At 44.9% G+C, this 21,111-nt stretch overlaps 1 protein-coding gene across 11 annotated transcripts in view; it reads left to right on the top strand.

Moving 5' to 3' along the window:
- The window catches only part of NAV1 (neuron navigator 1), a 385,886-nt gene that overhangs the window by 149,164 nt on the left and 215,611 nt on the right, over positions 1 to 21,111 (top strand). For all 11 annotated transcript variants that reach the window (XM_033917672.1, XM_033917671.1, XM_033917665.1 and 8 more), the window contains 2 exons: positions 5,114 to 5,216; positions 16,808 to 17,176. In XM_033917672.1, coding sequence (XP_033773563.1) covers positions 5,114 to 5,216; positions 16,808 to 17,176 — 472 coding nt within the window. The remainder of the gene's footprint in view (positions 1 to 5,113; positions 5,217 to 16,807; positions 17,177 to 21,111) is intronic.

Below are 21,111 nucleotides of genomic sequence, written 5' to 3'. Positions count from 1 at the left end.
CAGGTTCTGTGTGCACTTATTTTTAGGGGGGGTCAATACTGAAAGCAATTTAAATGGGCAGAAATGGCTCCTGGCTGTTTAAATCATTCAGCAGAACTTAATCAGATATTGCTGCTGAAAATGTCCTGTTAGCACTGAAGCTGGGGTGTTCCGGAGTCGGCACTTAGCCAACTAAGTGCCAATATTCAGCACTTAAGCGGAAATAGAACTACGAGAAGCACAATCCTATCTTTAAGTGGTTCGCCATAGCTGTTTCTTAGCTGGGTGTATGGTGTAGGAGCTAGGGCCGAGGTGTGGCATTGCAAGGGTGAGGGGGGGGGGAGGGTTCAAGACCGTTTTAGTCTTTCCTCATACGAGAGGAGTTCCATCTCCTTTATCATCTTGGTCGCTCTTCTTTGAACCTTTTCTAGCGCCGCTATATCTTTCTTGAGATAAGGACACCAGAACTGAACACAATACTCCAGATGAGGTCGCACCATGGCTCTTCCACTGACGTCGCTTCTGGGTACTGCGCATAGAAAGTGAATCAGAGGGAGAGCCGACGGGGTTGCGAGCAGCACGTCATTGACCGCCGTGAGCAGCAACTTCAACTAGAGGTACGGGGGAAGGGAATGGGAAGGGTGTGCGTGGCAGGCGGAATTGGGGATGGAGTGGGGGGGTGGCATGCGGGGAAGGTGGGAGCGGGGGGACGGAGATGAGGGAGGGGGAGGGGCGTGACTGCCTTGGGCGACTCTCACTCTTGCTATGCCACTGAGCCAAATCCGACGGTCGGTGCCTGTGGGGGACTGCGTTGGAATGGAGGAGTGGCCCAATGGTGTGGATGTCGACGCAATGACATCACGGTCATGTGTGCACATATGATGTAATTGAGTCAATGTCCACACATGTGCAGAGGGCCTCCAGAGCTTGAAGGACTTCCGAAACCCGGACAAACTGCCGGGTTTTGGAAATCCCTCCAGGCACCCGGGCAGTCCTCTAAAAAGAGGACATGTCTGACTTTTCCTGCACGTTTGGTAACCCTAACTAAAGGTCCGTATAACATAGTATCCTGTTCCCAACAGTGACCAAGAAGAAGGAAAACAACGAAGGTGACCGATTGGTGTGTTCAGTCTCGTTTATTTGAATAGAAAGACTCAACACGATCGTGTTTCGGCTGATTGCCCTGGTGGTAGGAGGAGTTTGTAGGCCCCGCCTTTTCCCTTTCCTTGGTGGTTCCACTCCCTGCCTTGCTGTCAGGGGTTGTATAGGTTTTGTCTTTTACAGCTGCTAGGGGGTGGGGTTGAGTGGTGGAGAGGAGGCAGCTGGAGTTGGTAGCACTGACAGGTCATGGCTGTGCTTAACAATAAATAACACAGATTAGGGTTCTGTGAGTGTAGGAGTTAAGGCAAGAGACGAACAGGCTCCCTCCTTTGCATTGTTTTAAAAAAAGTATTTATAAAACTAGCCACAGTTAGTGGATCTTGCTGATGGCTTACACATCTAAGGAGTTAGCTTACTAATTTTTATGACATCTTTTTCTATACCACAATTTTCTGCGAGGAATCTATGTGGTGTGCAGTAAGATTTAGAGCAAGCTCTTAAGTTACATGGGCGCATTGGCTCCTCTTGTAAGCACATCCTGATTTAATGCACACAACTTTCTTTTACTTTCCTCTTTGCTGTTAATGCCTCCTTCAGTCTTGGGGCATGTGTTTAGTTTGTGCTTTATATAAACACAGAAAAAGGCAAGAAAGATGTCCAATCAACCATAGGTAACGGAATGCTGCTTTTTTTTTTTTTGGGGGGGGGGAGGTTCAGGGCGCATGACCTCTAAACAGCTCCCGAGTCCCCTCACCCACCTCCTCCCGGCGCTTTAGTTTTATATCTTCAGCATCCGCCGTGCAGCGTCTGCAAGCGGGTCTACCCCTGGGAATAGAATGAAGGGTTCCGGTGCAGGCCCGCTGTTTTGACGCTGCATGATGGCTGCCCGAAGATTTAAGCAAACAGCGGGAGGGCCAAAACCACAGCGACCGAGAATTTTTGGCAAGGTCATGGCCCCCTGTGGCCTCCCCCATTCCGATGCCTATGCAATCAACCAAATAATGATTTTATTCTTTAAATGTCTGTCCCAGCGAGAATCCAAGTTTCGGCATATAAAAAAAAAAAGCCTTCCTCCGGGACACTTAAACGTGAAAATATAAAAACACAACATGCAAATCGTATATAAACAACTATTATATAAACTTTAAAGAAATACAATTCAGACAGCGTAAAATCAGATAAAAACAATAAAATAATGCGCATTCAGTGTACGAGAAAAGACTGACTTGTAACAAAGCATAAAGACGCATGATATAAAGATAAAAGATACAGGATTAAAAATGAAAAATAATGGCCTGAACAACAATTGTATGAATAACCATCATATATGATAAGTTTGTACTTTACAACATCCATAGCCCCCACTGCTCCCCCTCCCTTCAAGTGTCCCTTCTCCAAGTTGGATTCGGCTCAGTGGCTTAGCAAGGGTGAGAGGCGCCAGGGCAATCTCGCACCTCCCCCACCCTCGTCTCTGCCCCCCCGCTCCTTCCCCGCTCCCGCCTTCCCTGCGCGCCTCCCCCACTCCATCCCCGATCCCGCCTGCCACGCACACCCTCCCCTGTACTTCTAGTTGAAGTTGTTGCTCGCGGTGGTCAACAACGTGTTCCTCGCGAACCCCGTCGGCTCTCCCTCTGATGTCATTTTTTATGTGCAGTACCCAGAAGCGACATCAGTGGAAGAGCCATGGTGTGACCTCATCTGGAGTACTGTGTTCAGTTCTGGTCTCCTTATCTCAAGAAAGTTATAGCGGGGCTAGAAAAGGTCCAAAGAAGAGCGGCCAAGATGGTAAAGGGGTTGGAACTCCTCTCGTATGAGGAAAGATTAAAATGGTTTGGGCTCTTCAGCTTGGAAAAGAAACGGCTGAGGGGAGATATGATTGAAGCCTACAAAATCCTGAGTGGAGTGAAATGGGTTCAAGTGGATCGATTTTTCACTCGATTTTTCATTACAAAGACTAGGGGGACATTTGATGAAGTTACAGGAAATTACTTTTAAAACCAAAAGGAGGAAATTTTTTTTCACTCAGAGAATAGCTAAGCTCTGGAACGTATTGTCAGAGATTGTGGTAAGAGCGGATAGCGTAGCTGGTTTTAAGAAAGGTTTGGATAAGTTCCTGGAGGAAAAGTCCATAGTCTATTATTGAGAAAGACATGGGGGAAGCCACTGCTTGCCCTGGATCGGTAGCATGGAATGATGCTACTCTTTGGGATTCTAGAATCTTGTTACTCTCTGGGATTCCGGAATCTTGCTATTCTTTGAGATTCTGTATGGAATATTGCTACACATTGGGTTTTTTCCAGGTACTGGTGACCTGGATTGGCCACCGTGGGGACGGGCTACTGGGCTTAATGGACCATTGGTCTGACCCTGTAAGGACATGTCTAGAGATATCCAGACGTCAGGTAACCCTATCATTTGGGCTTTGAGTGACATAGTCGGTTTGATCTCTTCCAGAATCAATTTGTTAGTTCTTCTGGCGGTCCATGACATGCAGAATATCCTTCACCAGCACCTAAAAATCAAATTAGTCAATCTTCGTTAGGTCTTGTTTCCGTAGTGTCCAGCTTTCGCATCCGTAATTGACCACTGAGAAAATGAGTACAGTGGTACCTCGGTTTACGAGTGCACCGGTTTGCGAGTGTTTTGCAAGACGAGCAAAACATTCGCAAAATCGGTGCCTCGGAAACCGAGAGACAGAAAGAAAGACAGACAGACAGGGTGACAGACAGACAGGGTGCCAGAGAGAGAACCAGAAAGAAAGAAGGACAGACAGCGGGAGGGAGAAAGACAGAAAGAAAGGAAGAGAGAGACAGGGGCAGGGAGAGACAAAGAAAGTAAGAAAGAAAGACAGACAGACATATATTCTAGCACCCGTTAATGTAACGGGCTTAAACACTAGTAGTTTATAATGACGTCTTGGTAGGGTTACCATATGGCTCCAGAAAAAGGAGGATGGATTGAGACGTCCAGGTTTTTACCTCCATTGAAAGTAATGGAAGTAAAACCCGGATGTCTCGATCCATCCTCCTTTTTCTGGAGCTATATGGTATGAATATGCCTTGGTGCTCCATGTGCGGCATCAGCATACCTAAATTCTGGCAGCTTGTTATAGAATTTCCTTCTTTGTATTCATGTGTGGAAGGGCAGTTTGAGTGTTTGTTGGAAAATGCACATTCAGTGCTTCTACCACTGTGCAATCCCTAGTGTGTTTCCATGGTAACCATTGATAGGCTGTTCACTGCGTTACGTGAAAGAAATTTGTCTCCTTCCCTATGCAAAGAAAATGTAATTGTTATTAAATTATCCACTAGAAGAATAGCTAGTTGATGAGGGAACTCCCAAACTGGTTGAAAACTTGAGTCTATCTCTGATGTCACTTCCTGCGCACTAATCACAAAAAAAACATCTCAAACCCAATGGGGTCAGATGGAGACATATCCAGGATGCTGACAATTAAACATTACATTGTGGAGTAGATTGTCTGGTCAGTCACCACAGATTGGTAAGAGCATAGAGGAGGATGCATAACTTGTATTTATTTATTTGGGGGGGGTATGATGTCACAGCTGATGCAACAGTGCTGTTCATAGCCAATAGTATAGGTCTATTGACCTCTGAATTTCCAGAATTATCTATGCTGCTTCACAGAGTGAATGGATGCCAGGCATCACTGCCTTCCCAGGGTAGGGTTACCATATGGCTCCAGAAAAAGGAGTATGGATTGAGTCATCTGGGTTTTACTTCCATTGAAAGCAATGGAAGTAAAACCCGGATGTCTCAATCCGTCTTCTTTTTTTCTGGAGCCTTATGGTAACCCTATCCTAGGGTATTTTTGAAATATTGCTATTTTCTACTTCTCTTTCCCTCCTCATCTAGAATTTGGGATTTGGAGATCAGAAACTGGTTTAGAACTCCACAAAGCACCTTGTACCCATCTGACATTCTCTGCCTTGAGACTTTGCCGGGGAACGTCTGATATATCAATTGACTTTCTTCCCTCCGTTGTGACGAGTGCTTTCTCCATTTCCTGCAGATCCCGAGTCACAGAGGAAGCGGACCGTTCAGAATGTTTTGGATCTCCGGCAGAATCTGGAGGAGACCATGTCTAGTCTGAGAGGCTCCCAGGTATCTCACAGGTAAGGAAGAACATCTTAAAGTCCCCCATAACCCCTAGAATCCTTCTTTCAGTATCCCTTCTTTACCTTTTACCAATCAGTAGTGACCTGTAATATGATTTTTTTTTGCAAAAATTCATAATAATAACTTTATTCTTTTACACTGCCATAACAAAAAGTTCTAGGTGGTTTACATTAAAAAGAGTTTGGGGAAATTTAATTAAATTATGGAGATATAACTCATGTATAACAGATTTGCTACCTATTCAGGGTAATGGAGATTTTCAACCTGATATGACATCTAGGATTTTTAGAATTTGGGGGTTTAAAGGTATTTATTATTTATCACAAGTATTGGATGAAACTGGGAAGATTAAGAGTTTTCCTGACCTTTCTATTGTAGTGGGAAGGGGTCCTGGATCATTATATGCGTTTTCCATTTTCTCTCTACTATGTAACTTTACCCACCCTCCCCCTTTTTGCCCTCACTATCCAGTTTGTCATGTTAAAGTCATTAATGTTCACCACGTATTTTAACTTTTTTTATTTTTTTAATTATTTGTACCATTTCTTTTAGAAAAAACTTTTTTTTAAAACTTTATGTAAACCGGCTAGATATTTGCTTGATAGTCGGTATATTAAAATTCTAATAAACTTGAAACTTGAAACTTGAAACTATATGCAATTGGTAAATTATATTAATAAATTGAAGAGATTGAATTTTTCTTGTGGAGTTCATGACATAATTATTTCTTTTTTTAATCAATGTGATGATGTGCCTATTTCAGTTTCTTTATTACACAAGTGGTGGCGGAATATATTACCTACCCGTACATGATAAAATTCTACAAAATTGGAATGAGGAGTTGGGAATTCAGATTTCTCTTCTTGATTTTACTCAATCTATTAATAATAATAATAATAATTTTATTCTTATATACCGCCATACCCGGAGAGTTCTAGGCGGTTTACATCAGTTACAGTAGTATCTACGTTGACACGCAGATTTACAAACAGTTTGAACAATTTTAAACAATTTATCAGCAATACACAATTTATCAGATAAAAACAAATGTTAAAGCAGGTTTACAGCATTTTATCATGTAAAGACAATTTATCCGATATAAATAGTTTATCGGATATAAGCAGTGTTAATTGAACTTAACAGAGGATGACTGGCGGAGGGGAGATAGGGGAGAGGGGAGCAATTAAGGGGAGGAGAAGAGCGGGGGGGGAGGTGGGGGGGCGTGTAGTAATGTAAGCGGGGGGGGGGGGGTGTTGTTAGGGGTCTTGTTTGCCGAATAGGTAGGTTTTGAGTGATTTTCTGAAGCCGAGGTAAGTGTCATTTGTGCAAGCCATGGGTTGAGCTTAGCTGCTTGGAAGGCGAAGGTTTTGTCTAGGAATCTTTTAAGATGGCAGAGTTTTAGAGATGAGAAGGCGAACAACTGAATTCTACGGGATTTCTTGTTTGTGTTGTAGAGGCTAAAGTGAGAATTGATGTAACTTGGTGCTGAATCATTTATCGATTTGTAGCAGAAGCATGCAAATTTAAAGAGGACTCTAGATTCAAATGGCAGCCAGTGAAGTTGGTGGTAGAAGGCGGTGACATGTTCCCATTTCTTTAGGCCGAAGATGAGACGCACCGCGGTATTTTGGATTATTTTTAGTCTCATGGTGGTTTTCTTTGTGGCGTTGAGGTAAATGATGTTGCAGTAGTCAAGGATGCTGAGGATGGAGGATTGTACAAGTAGGCGAAAAGAGCTGTTGTCAAAGTATTTTTTTATGATGCGGAGTTTCCACAGTACGGAGAAGCTTTTCCTGACCATGAGATCGGTGTGGTTTTCTAAGGATAGATTTTTGTCCAGAGTGACTCCCAGTATCTTTAGGGTGGGTTCGAGGGGGAAAGTTTGTCCTTTTAGTTGAATTGAAGTGTCCTTGATTTTGTCCTTGGGGGTGGCTAGGAAGAATTTTGATTTGTCGGGATTGAGTTTCAGTCTGAAAGATAACATCCAGAGTTCGATCTGGTTGAGAATGTTTGTAATGTAGTTGAGTCGTTCTTGTGAGAAATTGGTTAGTGGGATGGCTATTGTGATGTCGTCTGCATAGATGAAAGATTTAAGTTTGAGGTTGTGTAGAAGGTTCCCTAGGGAGGCCAGGTAGATATTGAACAGGGTGGGTGACAGGGGGGAGTCCTGAGGGACCCCACAGGTATTGTCCCAACTATATGAGAACAAGTTGTTCTTGAGCACCGTGTAGGATCTATTTCTTAGGAACCCCTGGAACCAGTTGAGGACCTGGTCGGAGATGCCGATGTGGGCCAGGCATTCAAGGAGAATGGAGTGGTCGACCAGGTCGAAGGCACTGCTCAGATCAAGTTGTATAATCAGGGCGCTTGAGCCCTGGCTAAAGAGGGTGTGGAGGTGGTCGAGAAGGGAGGCTATGATGGTTTCAGTGCTGTGATCTGCGCGGAAACCTGATTGATTGTCGCTTAGGATGTTGAATTTTTCAAGATATGCAACGAGTTCCACCTTTACCATCCCTTCTGCTATTTTGGTAAATAGGGGGATGCTAGCAATTGGTCTATAATTAGCAGGGGAGTTTGATGGTTCTTTCGCGTTTTTTATAATTGGGGTGATCATAATATGACCATGCTCTAACGGGAAGTTTCCTGTGGATAAAAGTGAATTGACCCATATCATCATGTTTGCTTTGAAGTGGGGCGGGGCGGCTTTCATGATGTTTGGTGGGCATGTGTCCAGTTTGCAGAAGGAGTGTGTGTATTTGTTGTAGTAGGTATTAAATGTATGCCAGTCGATTGTTGCGAATTGTTTCCAGCTTAGGTCTGTTCTAGTTCCTGTGTCTGGGTTCGGTATGTCCGGGTCCAGGAGAATGGGGAACAACTCGAGTGGGTTGGGCCTGGTAGGTAGTGTTGATCTTAATTTTTGAATCTTGGTGTTGAAGAAGTCTGCAAGGGTGTTGGCGGTTAAAGTGGATTCTTCTTGTGTGTTTGTGAAGGTCTCGATGTTGTATAGGTCATTAACCAATTTGAAGAGGTTACTACTGTTGGTTTTTATGTTACCAATTTTGTGGGAGTAGAAGTTTTTTCTTTTTTCATTAGTGAGGTTTTTGTAATTTTTTTAGTTTTAGTCTCCAGGCCAGTCTATGTTCTAGGGTACCAGATTTTTGCCATACTCTTTCTGCTTTTCTGAGGTCCTTCTTTAATAGCAGCAGTTCTGAGTCGAACCAGCCCTCTTTGTTTGAGGTTCTTATTCTGCGTGTTTTAATGGGGGCGATCTCGTTTAATATGTTGGTACTATCCTTGATCCAGGAGCTCATGAGCTGGTCCGTTTCTTCTGTTGGGTTGGTGTTGATTTCAAAACGGGACCAAAATTCAATTGGGTCAATCTTTCCTCTGGTAGTATGGGATATGGTAGTTCTGGTTTTGCTGTTTTGGGGGGGTTTATGTTGGCATCCAATGGTGAAGGTACATAGACGGTGGTCAGACCAAAGCGAGTCTGACCAGTTGCCTTGTTTCCAGTAGAAAGTGGGGTTGGTCTGATCCTTAGATGAGAGAGTCACCAGGTCTAACTGATGACCTCTTTGTTGGGTTTTGATGGGGGGGGGTGTTTGTCATAGCCTAGTTGGGTGAGGAGTGACCAAAAATCTAAGATTTCTGGTTGGTTGGGTTGCTCGAGGTGGATGTTAATGTCCCCGCATAGGAGGTTGTAGGGACTTGTTAGAGAATTGGTTAGTAGGGTTTCTGTGAAGTCCTCTTTGGATGTGGTCTATTTTTTTGGAGGGATGTAGAATAAAGTGATGGTTAGTGAGGAGGGCAGTGATTTTGATGTTAGGGAGATGGTTAGAATTTCTGAGTTGGGCGAAGATGTTGTGTTGAGAGTGGTACAGTTTAGTTGGTCTCGGAAGATTATTGCAAGACCACCTCCTCTTCCCCATGTTCTGGCTAGTGAGAGAATTTTGTATCCTGGGGGTAGGCATTCTTTAATGATTCTTTAATAATAGACTACCAAAGATTATAAAAGGGTATGTTTGGAGAGAATGTACTTATAGAATTTTGCATAGGGCTTATTTTTCCCAAATTCAAGCTTTTTATGCGTATTTAATAGATACTCCAATTTGTATTAAATGTAATAAAGATCCTGGCACATTATCTCATGCTTTTTGGTTGTGTCCTTTGATCAACTCATTTTGGTCTGCCATCCTATTATTTTTGGGTTCTTTATGGGGTAATTCGATAGTGGGTTGTCCTAGGGGAATGATTTTTGGTAAAGCATCAGCTTGTGGGTTTTTGGCCAACTAAAATGTCTTTTATTTCAGAAAGCCTGTATGATTGGGCATAAATGTATTATGCAATTTTGGTTGCAGAAAGAATCTCCAAGTTTTTGGCATTGGAGGAATCAATTCCATCGCTTATTTTTATTTGAGAGTTGGGAGGTTCGAGGTTCGCCTAAAAAATCTCGTCTTTTTATGGAGGTTTGGGATCCTTATATTCAGAATCTTTCACCAAAAATAAGAAGTTTGGTTATCAATGATTTATTATGAAAATTAGGTTTAATAATTACATTCCAGTTATTTATTTTAATTCTTTATTTTTGTCAACTTTCATCCAGGGTGAGGGATTTCATTTAGGGGAAGATTGGAATTAAGGGGGGTGTAGATAAGATTGAATTAATTCATATGGAAATTAAATTTGAAAGAATGATTTAAATTTGTATGAAATTTATTGTAATTCTTATTGTATTGAATGTATTTTTGTATTATCCTATTGTACTGATTATTTGATTCTTTCAATAAAAATTGTTATACATAAAAAGAGCTGGACAATCAGCGAAATACAGTAAAAAATACAAATATTTGTAAAATAGAATTTCAATAATAAAACTCACTAAGTAATAAACATCGAACAAAGTGGTCTTAATTAATTTCCGAAAACTGCAATAGGATAACATAGCTTGCTGAAAACATTTATCTAACCAAAACTGTTGCCTACCAGCTTGAAATGCTAGGGTCCTATCTAAAAAGCTCTTATATCTACACCCATTAATTTTTGGATAAGCAAATAAGTAGAAGTTTCAAGTTTCTCTTGATAGTCTATGCAACACAAAATGAGGAAAAAGGTAAGCTGGAGACAATCCCGATATCAGCTTAAAGCAGATACAGGAAAATCTGAATAATACTCTTGCCTCCAATGGCAGCCAATGAAGTAACTTCCTGATCCCTTTTGTCCTGTTCAGCTGTCTTGAATAGATTGTAGGTTCTGTTGATCAGGGACAGTTATGTGTTTATGTACAGGGTTCTTGTTTGTCTACTAGCGCTATAGAAATAAACGGAAGTACACTCCTCCCTCCTGATTCGCGGTTTTGGCACCTGTGTTTTTTTGTACCGGGACGGGGACGGGAGAGATCTTTTACACTCCTGCCCAGTGCAGAGCCTTCATAAAAAATGGCTGCTGTTTTCGATGACGGCTCTGCACGGGGCAGGAGTGTAGGAAGCTCGCTCCTGCCCGCATCACCGCTAGACCATCAGGTAAGGAGGGAGGCGGCATAAATACAGGCAAAGTGAAAGACGTAGTGGTGCACTGGAACAGCAAAGCTAATATGAAAAGAGAAAAAATCAGCATCACAATTAACCAAACTATAATGCTTCGCATCCAAACCCATCCCAAAGCATGGCCTCAGCAAAGAACTCGGAAAACTACAGAGATGCTGCTTCCAAGAAGCGGGAGGACAAGTAACCCCCAACCCAGATAGAACAGAGAAGGGAATTTTAAAAAAACCCACCTCCTCCCTCCCGGACACGCGAAAACTGAGGGCAGCCATTCAGAAAGCGGCGCAGGTAGAAAGCTTGCGCCTGCCGGTTGATACACCCCTGGACCACCAGGCAATAAGGGACATTTAAAAAGGGACGGGGGGAGGATGTTTTTGAAAAGGGACAGTGGGGGATTAAAAAAGGGACGGGGGATTAAAAAAAGGGATGGGGTTAAAAAAGGTACTAGGGGTGTTTTAAAAAGGACCGATGGAGGTGGGGAGGTGTGTTAAAAATTTGTATCTTTGCTACATAAGACACACTAACATTTCCACCCACTTTTGGGTGGAATAAAAGTGTGTCTTATGGAGCGAAAAATACGGTACATTAATTTTCCAACGTTGTGTGAAAGGGAAGTTTGTTGGAGGAGGAAAAGGCAAGGATTGATGCTTCACATTAGTAAGAAGATGACACTGATTTTTTTCTGGTAGTGGGTTAACGGTTCATAGACAGTAACGCGGAAGACAAAGGCGCGCGCCGACAACTGAGCGCAAGACGGTGCGCACGCCGAAGAAAAAGACTGTTTTTAGGGGCTGCAATGGGGGGTTTTGTTGGGGAGCCCCCCCCACTTTACTTAATACAGATCGCAGCCGCGTTGTGGGGGGGCTTGGGGGGTTGTAACCCCCCACATTTTAGTGAAAATGTAACTTTTTCCCTAAAAACAGGGAAAAAGTTAAGTTTTCAGTAAAATGTGGGGGATTACAACCCCCCAAACCCCCCACAACACGGCGCGATCTGTATTAAGTAAAGTGGGGGGGGTTCCCCCCACATCCCCCGTCGTAGCCCCTAAAAACAGTCTTTTTCTTCGGCGCGCGCCTCCGCGCTGCGCTCAGTTGTCTGCTCGCGCCTTTGTCCCGGCGCGCTTTTGACCTGACACCGGGTTAACAATTCAAATCGAGTTCTTTTACGTGAATTCTAAAACGTTTGTCTTATGTCCCAAGACTGTTCTGAAAATCCCCGTTAGTGTCCCTATCGTAAAGTCACTGATGCAGCAGTTTGGTCCTGGAAAATATTCTTCCACTGAGATGCTACTTGGCCGTTCTTTGCGGTGTGTAATTTTGTGTCAACCACACCACTTTAAAAGGAGCAAAATTTTAATTGTATAGGACTTTAATAGCCCAAAATGAAGCATCTGCAACATAGCTTTCGACCCCAGCCAGCTGTTGCTTAAATAACTCTTATTTCTAAAGACACAGAAGAACTGTACATTGCACTCATCAGCAAGATATGTGGCAGAGACAAGCGCAAGCAAAACCACACATTAAATAGCACAGAAGTGAAAGAAACAAGGGATCCTGTAAACCGTTGTAAAGAGAGACCGCTTTCATCAGGCCAAGTCCCAGATGGGCTCCATATCGGAGCAAAGAAGTCCAAATCTTCCTTTGGTTGAGGCAGTGAGCTTTTCCAGTGAACCAATCTCTGCTACTCCTTTCTTCTAGATTCCAAACTGAAGCACATTTTCCCCAAACATAAACACGATTAGTCTTGCAATAACCCTAAGCTTCTCAGGGCTAAAAAACACAGGCATTTTAATAAGCACAAAGCAGGATAGCCAGTGATTACAGAGGTATCTTGATTCATTACTATCCCCAGAACCCTTAGGGCCTCTTCTATTAAACTGCGCTAGCAGTTTTTAACGCGGTGAGCCACGCTGAATGGTGACAGGTCATAAGCGCGCGACGACAACCCAGCGCAGACAACTGAGTGCAAGGCGGAAGCGCGCCGAAGAAAAACAGTATTTTAAGGGGCTCCGACGGGAGGCGTGGGGGGGAACCCCGCCACTTTACATAATAGAGATCGCGCCGGCGTTGTGGGGGGTTTGGGGAGTTGTAACCCACCACATTATACTGAAAACTACACTTTTTCCCTAAAAAAGAGGGAAAAAGTTAAGTTTCCAGTAAATGAGGGGGGTTACAACCCCCCAAGCCCCCCACAACGCCGGCGCGATCTCTATTAAGTAAAGTGTGTGTGTGGGGGTTCCCTCTCACACCCCCAGTTGGAGCCCCTTAAAATACTGTTTTCGGCGCGCTTCCACCTTGCACTCAGTTGTCTGCGCTGGGTTGTCGTCGCGCCTTTGTCGTCACGCGCTTTTGTCTATGAACCACGCTGAATGGCCCGCGCTGCTCCCGATGCTCCCCGTGCTAAAAACTGCTATTGCAGTTTGATAGAAGAGGGCTTTAATATCCCCAGTCCCCCAAAGCCATGGACATATCTGTAGTCTCTCCCCCCTCCCCCTCCCCCCCCCCCCCCCCCCCCCCCCCCGCACACACATAACATACAGAATCTAACCTGGCCTCAATTACTTGGCCCTGATGTAACTTTTTGCCCTGCCCTCTCCTCTCCTATTTGTTTTCCTGCTAATATGGGCTAAAACTATTGGCCAGTTGGATAAGGTTTGCTGCATCAGCAGTATTCTCTTGCTCATATCGTGACACAGCCCTTCTGAACGGAGCATATGATAATTTATGTCTTCTGAAGGCAGCAGTTTCCAGTGAGAATGAGCTTTCTCCCCTGCTGCTTTGCTCATCTGACTGGGTCCTAGAACTCATGAGAGAGTGCTTTTTTTTTTTTTTTTTTTTTAGTGCTTCCCAGGAGAAAAGCTTAGGGCTGCCTCCAAATTTTCTAATGCCTCTTGCTGGGTCAGCATGGATGTGCCGTCATTGTTTATTTTAGCGCTGTGTAAAGGAGACTTAGACTGGGAAGCAGTTTACAAAGTCTGCAAGAAGAATGTGGGACGTAACAGAAATGGAATCAAATTATGATTCTTCTCCAGAAGACTTCTAGATGGAGTGCTGAGAGAGTCCCGGGCCAGTGAGAAAGGCTTCTGATGCCCTTGAGCTCTGCACCCTAAGCCATTGCCTCGCCTGGCTGGCGTCGTAAGTTGATCCTGTGAGATAAATACTCTTTCACACCCTTGCTCAGACAACAAGCCGAAGTAGGAACGGCTGAAGAGCTGTTCGATAACATTTTGGGTTCTACAACAGGAGTCTTGCAACTCTGCCTCTCGTATGCTAAGGGCAAAGATGTGTGCACAAGATTAAGGAATTAGGGAGTTTACGTCTAGCCAAATTGATTATCAAGCCGAGGGCACTTACATACTATCCAAGGTAGGGCAACAAGGGCCAGATGCACTTCTGGTTTTGTGTCCAGAAGTATGTATACTAGAATGGAAAACGTGAAAAAGAGGTGTTATCCAGTATCCTGAACAGGTCAAACCATAGCACCCATAGTGTGAGAGCACACAGGCAGCTTGAAGTTACAGGTTCCTGAAGGGTGACGTAGAAAGAAGGAGCTGGATGAGGACCTCACCTGAGGCCCAGGCCTAGAGGGGATGCCATACAGGTTCAAGAGAAGAGGAATAGCGAAGGGGCCTGTAGCTTGGCAGAATGTGCAGATGCATTTTAGGGGGGATGGCTTGGCAGAAGGAGGCGCGAGTGTATCATCTCTTTAAGAGAAGGCAGCCTCAACCCTGCTCTTGGATGCTCAAGGTTCTTCACAATGAATATGATCATAAGAACATAAGAACTGCCGCTGCTGGGTCAGACCAGTGGTCCATCGGGCCCAGCAGTCTGCTCCCGCGGCGGCCCATAGGTCAAAGACCAGAGCCCTAACTGAGTCTAGCCTTATCTGCGTACGTTCCGGTTCAGCAGGAACTTGTCTAACTTTGTCTTGAATCCCTGGAGGGTGTTTTCCCCTATAACAGCCTCCGGAAGAGCGTTCCAGTTTTCCACCACTCTCTGGGTGAAGAAGAAATTTGCACGCACTGTCTCCATTCTGTGCAGATCTTCACAATGCATGTTCTGAATATTTGATTGTACTGAAGACAATGTTAAGAATCGCTGTAAAGCAGGGGGGTCTCAACCCAGCCCTCGGGTCACACCCAGCTAGTCCAGTTTCAGGACATCCACATGGAGACAGCGCATGCAAATTTCTCTCATGCATATTCATTGTGGGCTGTGGCGTAGTAAGGGGGGAGGAGAGGTACGACCTTGGTGACGGCCCCTCCGTCCTCCTCTCTGCCTCCCCTCTCTATCCCACTCTGTCTCCTGCCACTCGTGCGCCTTCACTCCCCCCCCCCCACCGTACCTCTAGCTCTTCGATAGCGCGAGAAGCAACTCCAACTTGCTGCTCGTGCCAGCATTGGCGCTCTCTATGGGTCCCGTTCCTAGAAAGTGACGTGAGGGAGAGCCAATACCGACATGAGCAGCAAGTTCATGTTGGTACAAGGGAAGGGGCACATATGCACAGCAGGTGGGGGGGGGAAGGAGAGGAGACAGAGAAGAGAGCAGGGGAAGGGCGCCACCATCCTGGTCACCTCTCACCCTCACTATGCCACTGATTATGGGTATCCTGAAATCCAGACCCTCTGAGTGTGTCCCAAGAACTGAGCTGAGAAACACTGCACGAAACTCCATTCGTCGGGTAGGTTTCTCCTATCAGTACCCTTCTCCGCTAATGCCAACTCCGAGACTCCTACCCTTCTCTCGTGCTGCACCATACGCCTGGAACAGATTTCCTGAATCACCGCATCAAGCTCCATCCCTGGCTGTATTCAAATCCAGGCTCATGATCCATTTCTTCGAGGTTGCTTTTATGTCCTAAACCCCCACTTGCTGTAGAACAGTGGTTCCCAACCTTGTCCTGGGGGACCACCCACCAGCTAGTCGGCTTGTCAGGATATCCCTAATGAATATGCATGAGAGAGATTTGCGTACCTGTCACTTCCATTATATGCAAATCTCACTCATGCATAGTCATTAGGGATATCCTGACAATCCAACTGGATGGTGGTCCCCCCGGACAGGGCTGGGAACCACTGCTGTAGAGAATTCATGCCTGAGGAACTCCCCCAACCCCCTACTTGTCATGCTTGTCTCTTGATTAGATTGTAAACTCTTCTGGGCAGGGACTGTGTCTTGAATGTTCCAATGTACAGGGCTGCGTATACCTAGAAATGATAAGTAGTAGCAGTAGTATCTGCTCGGAGGAAATGGAGACAGAGGCGAGGAGCAGGGTTTATATTTCTCATCGCTCCTACTTATCTAATAACCCCTCTGCCCTCGGCTATATTTCTTGTCAGATATTTTGAGACACAGCAGCGATCCCTAGTGCGTGATTTTTCAGAGCTGCGTTTGTCTACGTTTGTTGCATTGCCCTCCACGCAAAGTTTTTCATCAAAGTGGAGAAGATAATCTTCAACACAGCTGCTGACGGCTGGATACAGATGCCTTAAATAACAGGCTGACGTTTATTGGAGGCACAGTGACTTGGCTTTCATCTTATTCCAATATTAGTTTTCTGTTAATTTGATTCAGTGGATTATTAAAAACATACGTTCCAAGGTTTGAAACGTGTTCAAGAACAACTGGAAATATGGTTTAAGGGAGCTGTTATTTTAACTAAGAGTATGGCGTGAACACGTCTTGCATCCCAGCCCAAAGCACTCATTATGGTATTGGGTAGCGCCCATGTCTTGGTGGTCTTCTCATGGTTACTTAGGTAGAGATGTGTGTATTATGACTTCCAAAGAGAGCTGTGGTCTGTTTCACCTCCTCCCCACTCAGACCCTGCAACTGAGGTTTATCACTGTGGGTGGCTGGGTGATGGAGTGGTTGAGAATATAAAAATTGGAAGAGGGGAGTTTCCAGATAGGTGTGAACACAACCATTGCCATAGCTGAGAGAAGAGACAGGAAGAAGCTGATATTCTCTAGGATTTAAAAAAAAGAGTTATATGTAAGAAGTTCTAGATTTTATTGACTTTTTTATTACTTTTTTTTTCCTGTGCAGTTCCTTGGAAATGACTTGCAGTTACGATAGCGATGATGCCAACCCTAGAAGCATCTCCAGCCTTTCAAACCGTTCCTCTCCCATCTCCTGGCGATACGGTCAGTCCAGTCCTCGGTTACAGGCTGGCGATGCGCCCTCGGTGGGCGGGAGCTGCCGTTCAGAGGGCAGCCCCAGCTGGTACATGCATGGCGACCGGGCCCACTATTCCCACACCATGCCCATGCGCAGCCCCAGTAAGCTAAGCCACATCTCTCGCCTGGAGCTCATTGAGAACCTGGATGCCGACGAGGTGGATGGGAAGTCTGGCTACATGAGTGACAGTGACCTGATGGGGAAGACAATGACTGAGGATGACGACATCACCACAGGGTGAGTACTGTTCCCTAGTAGCCACTAAGAGCATGATATTAAAAAAAAAAAAAAAAGACTGAGCTTCTGAAATTCTGCTCCCAAATATATGCCCTATTTTCAATCAAACAGGAGCAATTTAGAAGCTTAAAAATTATCCTAATAAACATAGGCCTATACAGTCATATCATCAGATGTATGAGCCCTAGTGCTGAAAATCAGTGCTTCGCGGCTACTTTTTTCTAACTGCCCTAAATCCGCCTTCTTCCTCCCCTCTTAAAGTCAATTCAATTTGTTACCTTTGCTTAATCTTCTGTAAACCGCATAGAACTTCACGGTATTGCGGTATATAAGCTGTTATTATTATTATTAATAAATTTTCAAAGAGCCAAATTATGAACATAACTCTCAAAGTTGGGTGTAAATGTCCTGTAAAGATCAAATTGTTGCTTTTGTAGGGAAAGCGGCCCCAATATTCAGACTATGGGAGGCAGCGAACCCAGATATTCAATGTTAGGGCTGTATCCGGCCACCGGGATTGAATTTCTGGGTTCATTTCAGTTCCACGGACTTAACCGACCAAGCCGATATTCGTCAGCTGGTTGGCTAAGACCTAGTGGCCAAAGATAGACCTGCTTTTTAGACGGATCTATCTGGCCATGTGCCTTAGCCGGAGAGCCAGCAAATATTGGTGGTGGCTGGCTATGTCACTGGCCAATCTGCCAAATGGGATATTCCATAGGCGTCGGAACGGGGGAGGCCACAAGGGCCATGGCCTCCCCAAAGATTGGTGGTCTCTCGATTGGTGCCCTTCCTCCCACCCGCTTCATGGTGTTCTAATTTGAAATCTTTTGGCAGCTGTCGAGCAGCGTCAGTGGGCAAGTCTGCCCCGAAGTACTTCATTCTACTTCCGGGGGCAGGACTACTCGCTGACGCTGCACAGCGGCTGCCTGAAGATTTAAGAATACAGCGCCGGGAGGATTTGGCTGGGGAGAGTTCCACTGTAGGATTCCGCGGGATAAGGGTGGAGCTCCTGGTCCCCCTCCCCCAACCAAGCAACGTTCCGCTGCCTATGGATATTTTGTGCGACATATTCGGCTCTCTCTCACCGAATGTTGGCGATTAGCCGGCTTAGCGATGCATAGCCAGTTGGCAGCTCTTTCCGGCCGGCTAAGTAGTGCAGATTATCGGGTGGAATGTGTTTGTATTGAACTCATTGAAGAACAGGATTTAAGGGATTTCATAGTATCCCTTCTGAAGATTAGTGCAGCTACTTCTTGGTGACAAACTGAGAGAGGCAGAGGCATTGATTTAAATAACAGCAACATAAGAGCCTTCTTGGTAATATAGTAGTTTTTCACTTTTTACCTAGAAACATAGAAACATGACGGCAGATAAAGGCCAAATGGCCCATCTGCAACATCCACTATCTCCTCCTCTCCCTATTGGCTAAGACTATTTACAGCTGCATTGTGATGTCATAGAACTTTATGGTTATAGAAACATTGTAACATGACGGCAGATAAAGGCCAAATGGCTCATCCGGTCTGCCCATCTGCAACATCCACTATCTCCTCCTCTCCCTATTGGCTAAGGCTCTTAACATTTGCATCTCCTCTTCCTATAGGCTAAAGCTCTTTACACCCACATTGTGATGTCATAGAACTTAATGTTTATAGAAACATTGTAACATGATGGCAGATAAAGACCAAATGGTCCATCTAGTCTGCCCATCTGCAACATCCACTATCTCCTCCTCTCCCTATTGGCTAAGACTCTTTTTATAGGCTAAAGCTCTTTACACCTGCATAGTGATGTCATAGAACTTTATGGTTATAGAAACATTGTAACATGATGGCAGATAAAGACCAAATGGTCCATCTAGTCTGCCCATCCGCAGTAACCGTTATCTCTTCCTCTCTCTGAGAGATCCCACGTGCCTGTCCCAGCCCCTTTTGAATTCAGACACAGTCTCTTTCTCCACCACCTCTACTGGGAGTCTGTTCCACGCATCTACCACCCTTTCTGTAAAAAAGTATTTCCTCAGATTACTCCTGAGCCTATCACCGCTTAACTTCATCCTATGCCCTCTCACTGCAGAAGATAAGACATGCTTGTGTGTGTTTGGGATAAAGGAAACAGTGACCCCATATGGTTGAGTATGGTGATCCTCTCAGGTTGCTTCTTTGGATTTTAGATACGATTCTTATCTTTCCAAATCTGTAGATGAGGTGAGCTGCATAAATGACATAGAAATTACGATTGATACAGCAGAGTTTTGATTATCCAACATAAATAGGACCCCCAGGTTCCTGGATAATCAAAAAGTCAGATAATACAGAGAAAGTGGTTGAGGAATAAAATGGAAGTATATTTGTATTTATTTATTTATACCCTGCCTTTCCCAAGGCGGGTCACAATAGAGTACACACACAAACATGAACAACAAATCGAACATGAATAAAACATCACGGTGATAATGTAAAACCTCCTAAAATTACAAAGAGGCCACCAGTGCCTCGCATCAAAAATCAAGTCCCATATTTCATCTTACAGAAGAGGTATTTCTTCAACATTTTTCTTAAAACTACTCAAACATGTTCGCTTTTGTAAATATCCCGCAAGCTTATTGCACTCCCGAGGACCCACCCAGGAAAACATGCTAGCTCTAGCCGCGGCTGTTTCACTGTCGAAATACGTAGGTCCTCGTGAGTCACCGAGTGCAACATGTGCTGTGGTTTATATGGCAGAAGGCTATCCATCAAATGTTTCGGTGCCTTATTGTGTATACAAAGATGCACCATGACCAGTAATTTATAAAGGATTCGATGTTCTAATTTTAACAGCGGGATCTGGATAGCCCCAACTGCTGTCCATCAACACCCCCCTTTGCTCCATACCCATCCCTAAATAAAACCAACTCACTTTATTATGGTATAAAGCCGCAGCTCTTTATTTAATCCACAATAGCAATAAATTAACTTGAATAACTTAACATCATTAACATATTGGACCTCAATTGATAAACAACATCAGCAAGCTCTTCCCGAGCCACCCCGTGTAAACATTCACCTTTGCCCCCAACCCCGCCACAAACAGCAAGCGTCTGAGGGGTGGCATGACCTCATGCCCCTTTAACCCGGGTCACCTGACCCCAAAGTACGGCTCCCAGCCGGCCCACTGCTCATCGCTGGATGAGCCCCAGCACCCAGTAGATCGGGAGACCCGCCACCCCAAGCCACCAGGGCCACCAACCAAGGGCGGGTGGGTGGGAGAAAAACCGCCCTGGAGGATCTGAGACAAACCGAGTCCTCCAGGGTCCCGATTTATCTATTCCCCTGCCCGCCCCTCTACCTCAATTTCCACCTATCACAGACTCGCCTTTTGGCACGAGCCCCTCTCCTATTCTTTTCTAAAGTTTACCTAACTAACGGTCCTCTTCCCCCCCCCCCCCCCCCAGCTTGCCTCGCGGGCAACACGAGGTCTTCCCAGCCCCGTGTTACCATACGCCCGTTGAGACAAGCTCTCGGGCTCCTTTTAACTAATATTGAATGCATGTTTCAAAAGGGGAAGCAGCATAAAAGGATGAAAAATTGAATGTGCCCAAGAATCTTATCTGGCACTGTGGAGAGTTATTTAGAGATTGTTAGGTGTGATTCTCTAAAGGACTACTGCCTATAATGTAGGCCTTTAAAATCCCAGCCTACGTTACAGGCGCTTAAGTTGTAAGTTAAGTGCCTAACAGCCTCTTTTGCAAAGCTGCGCGGCGACAGCCCTAAAGCCCTTTAAGTCTCTATGGGCTTCGGGGCCGTTAACGCAGCGCAGTCGCTAGCACGGCTTTGTAAAAGAGGCCGTAAGTGTAATTGACATGTAATTGGCACTTATATTCTAGGCGTCAATTCTGACGTCGGAGAGGAAGTTCTGGGTCAGCCGGGCAGCGATTGGCTGGCCCTGAA

This window comes from Geotrypetes seraphini, chromosome 13 (genome assembly GCF_902459505.1).
Source record: "Geotrypetes seraphini chromosome 13, aGeoSer1.1, whole genome shotgun sequence".
Taxonomy (NCBI): Eukaryota; Metazoa; Chordata; class Amphibia; order Gymnophiona; family Dermophiidae; genus Geotrypetes; species Geotrypetes seraphini.
The sequence above is the reverse complement of the archived record's forward strand: the minus strand, read 5'-3'. Positions and strand labels throughout refer to the sequence as shown.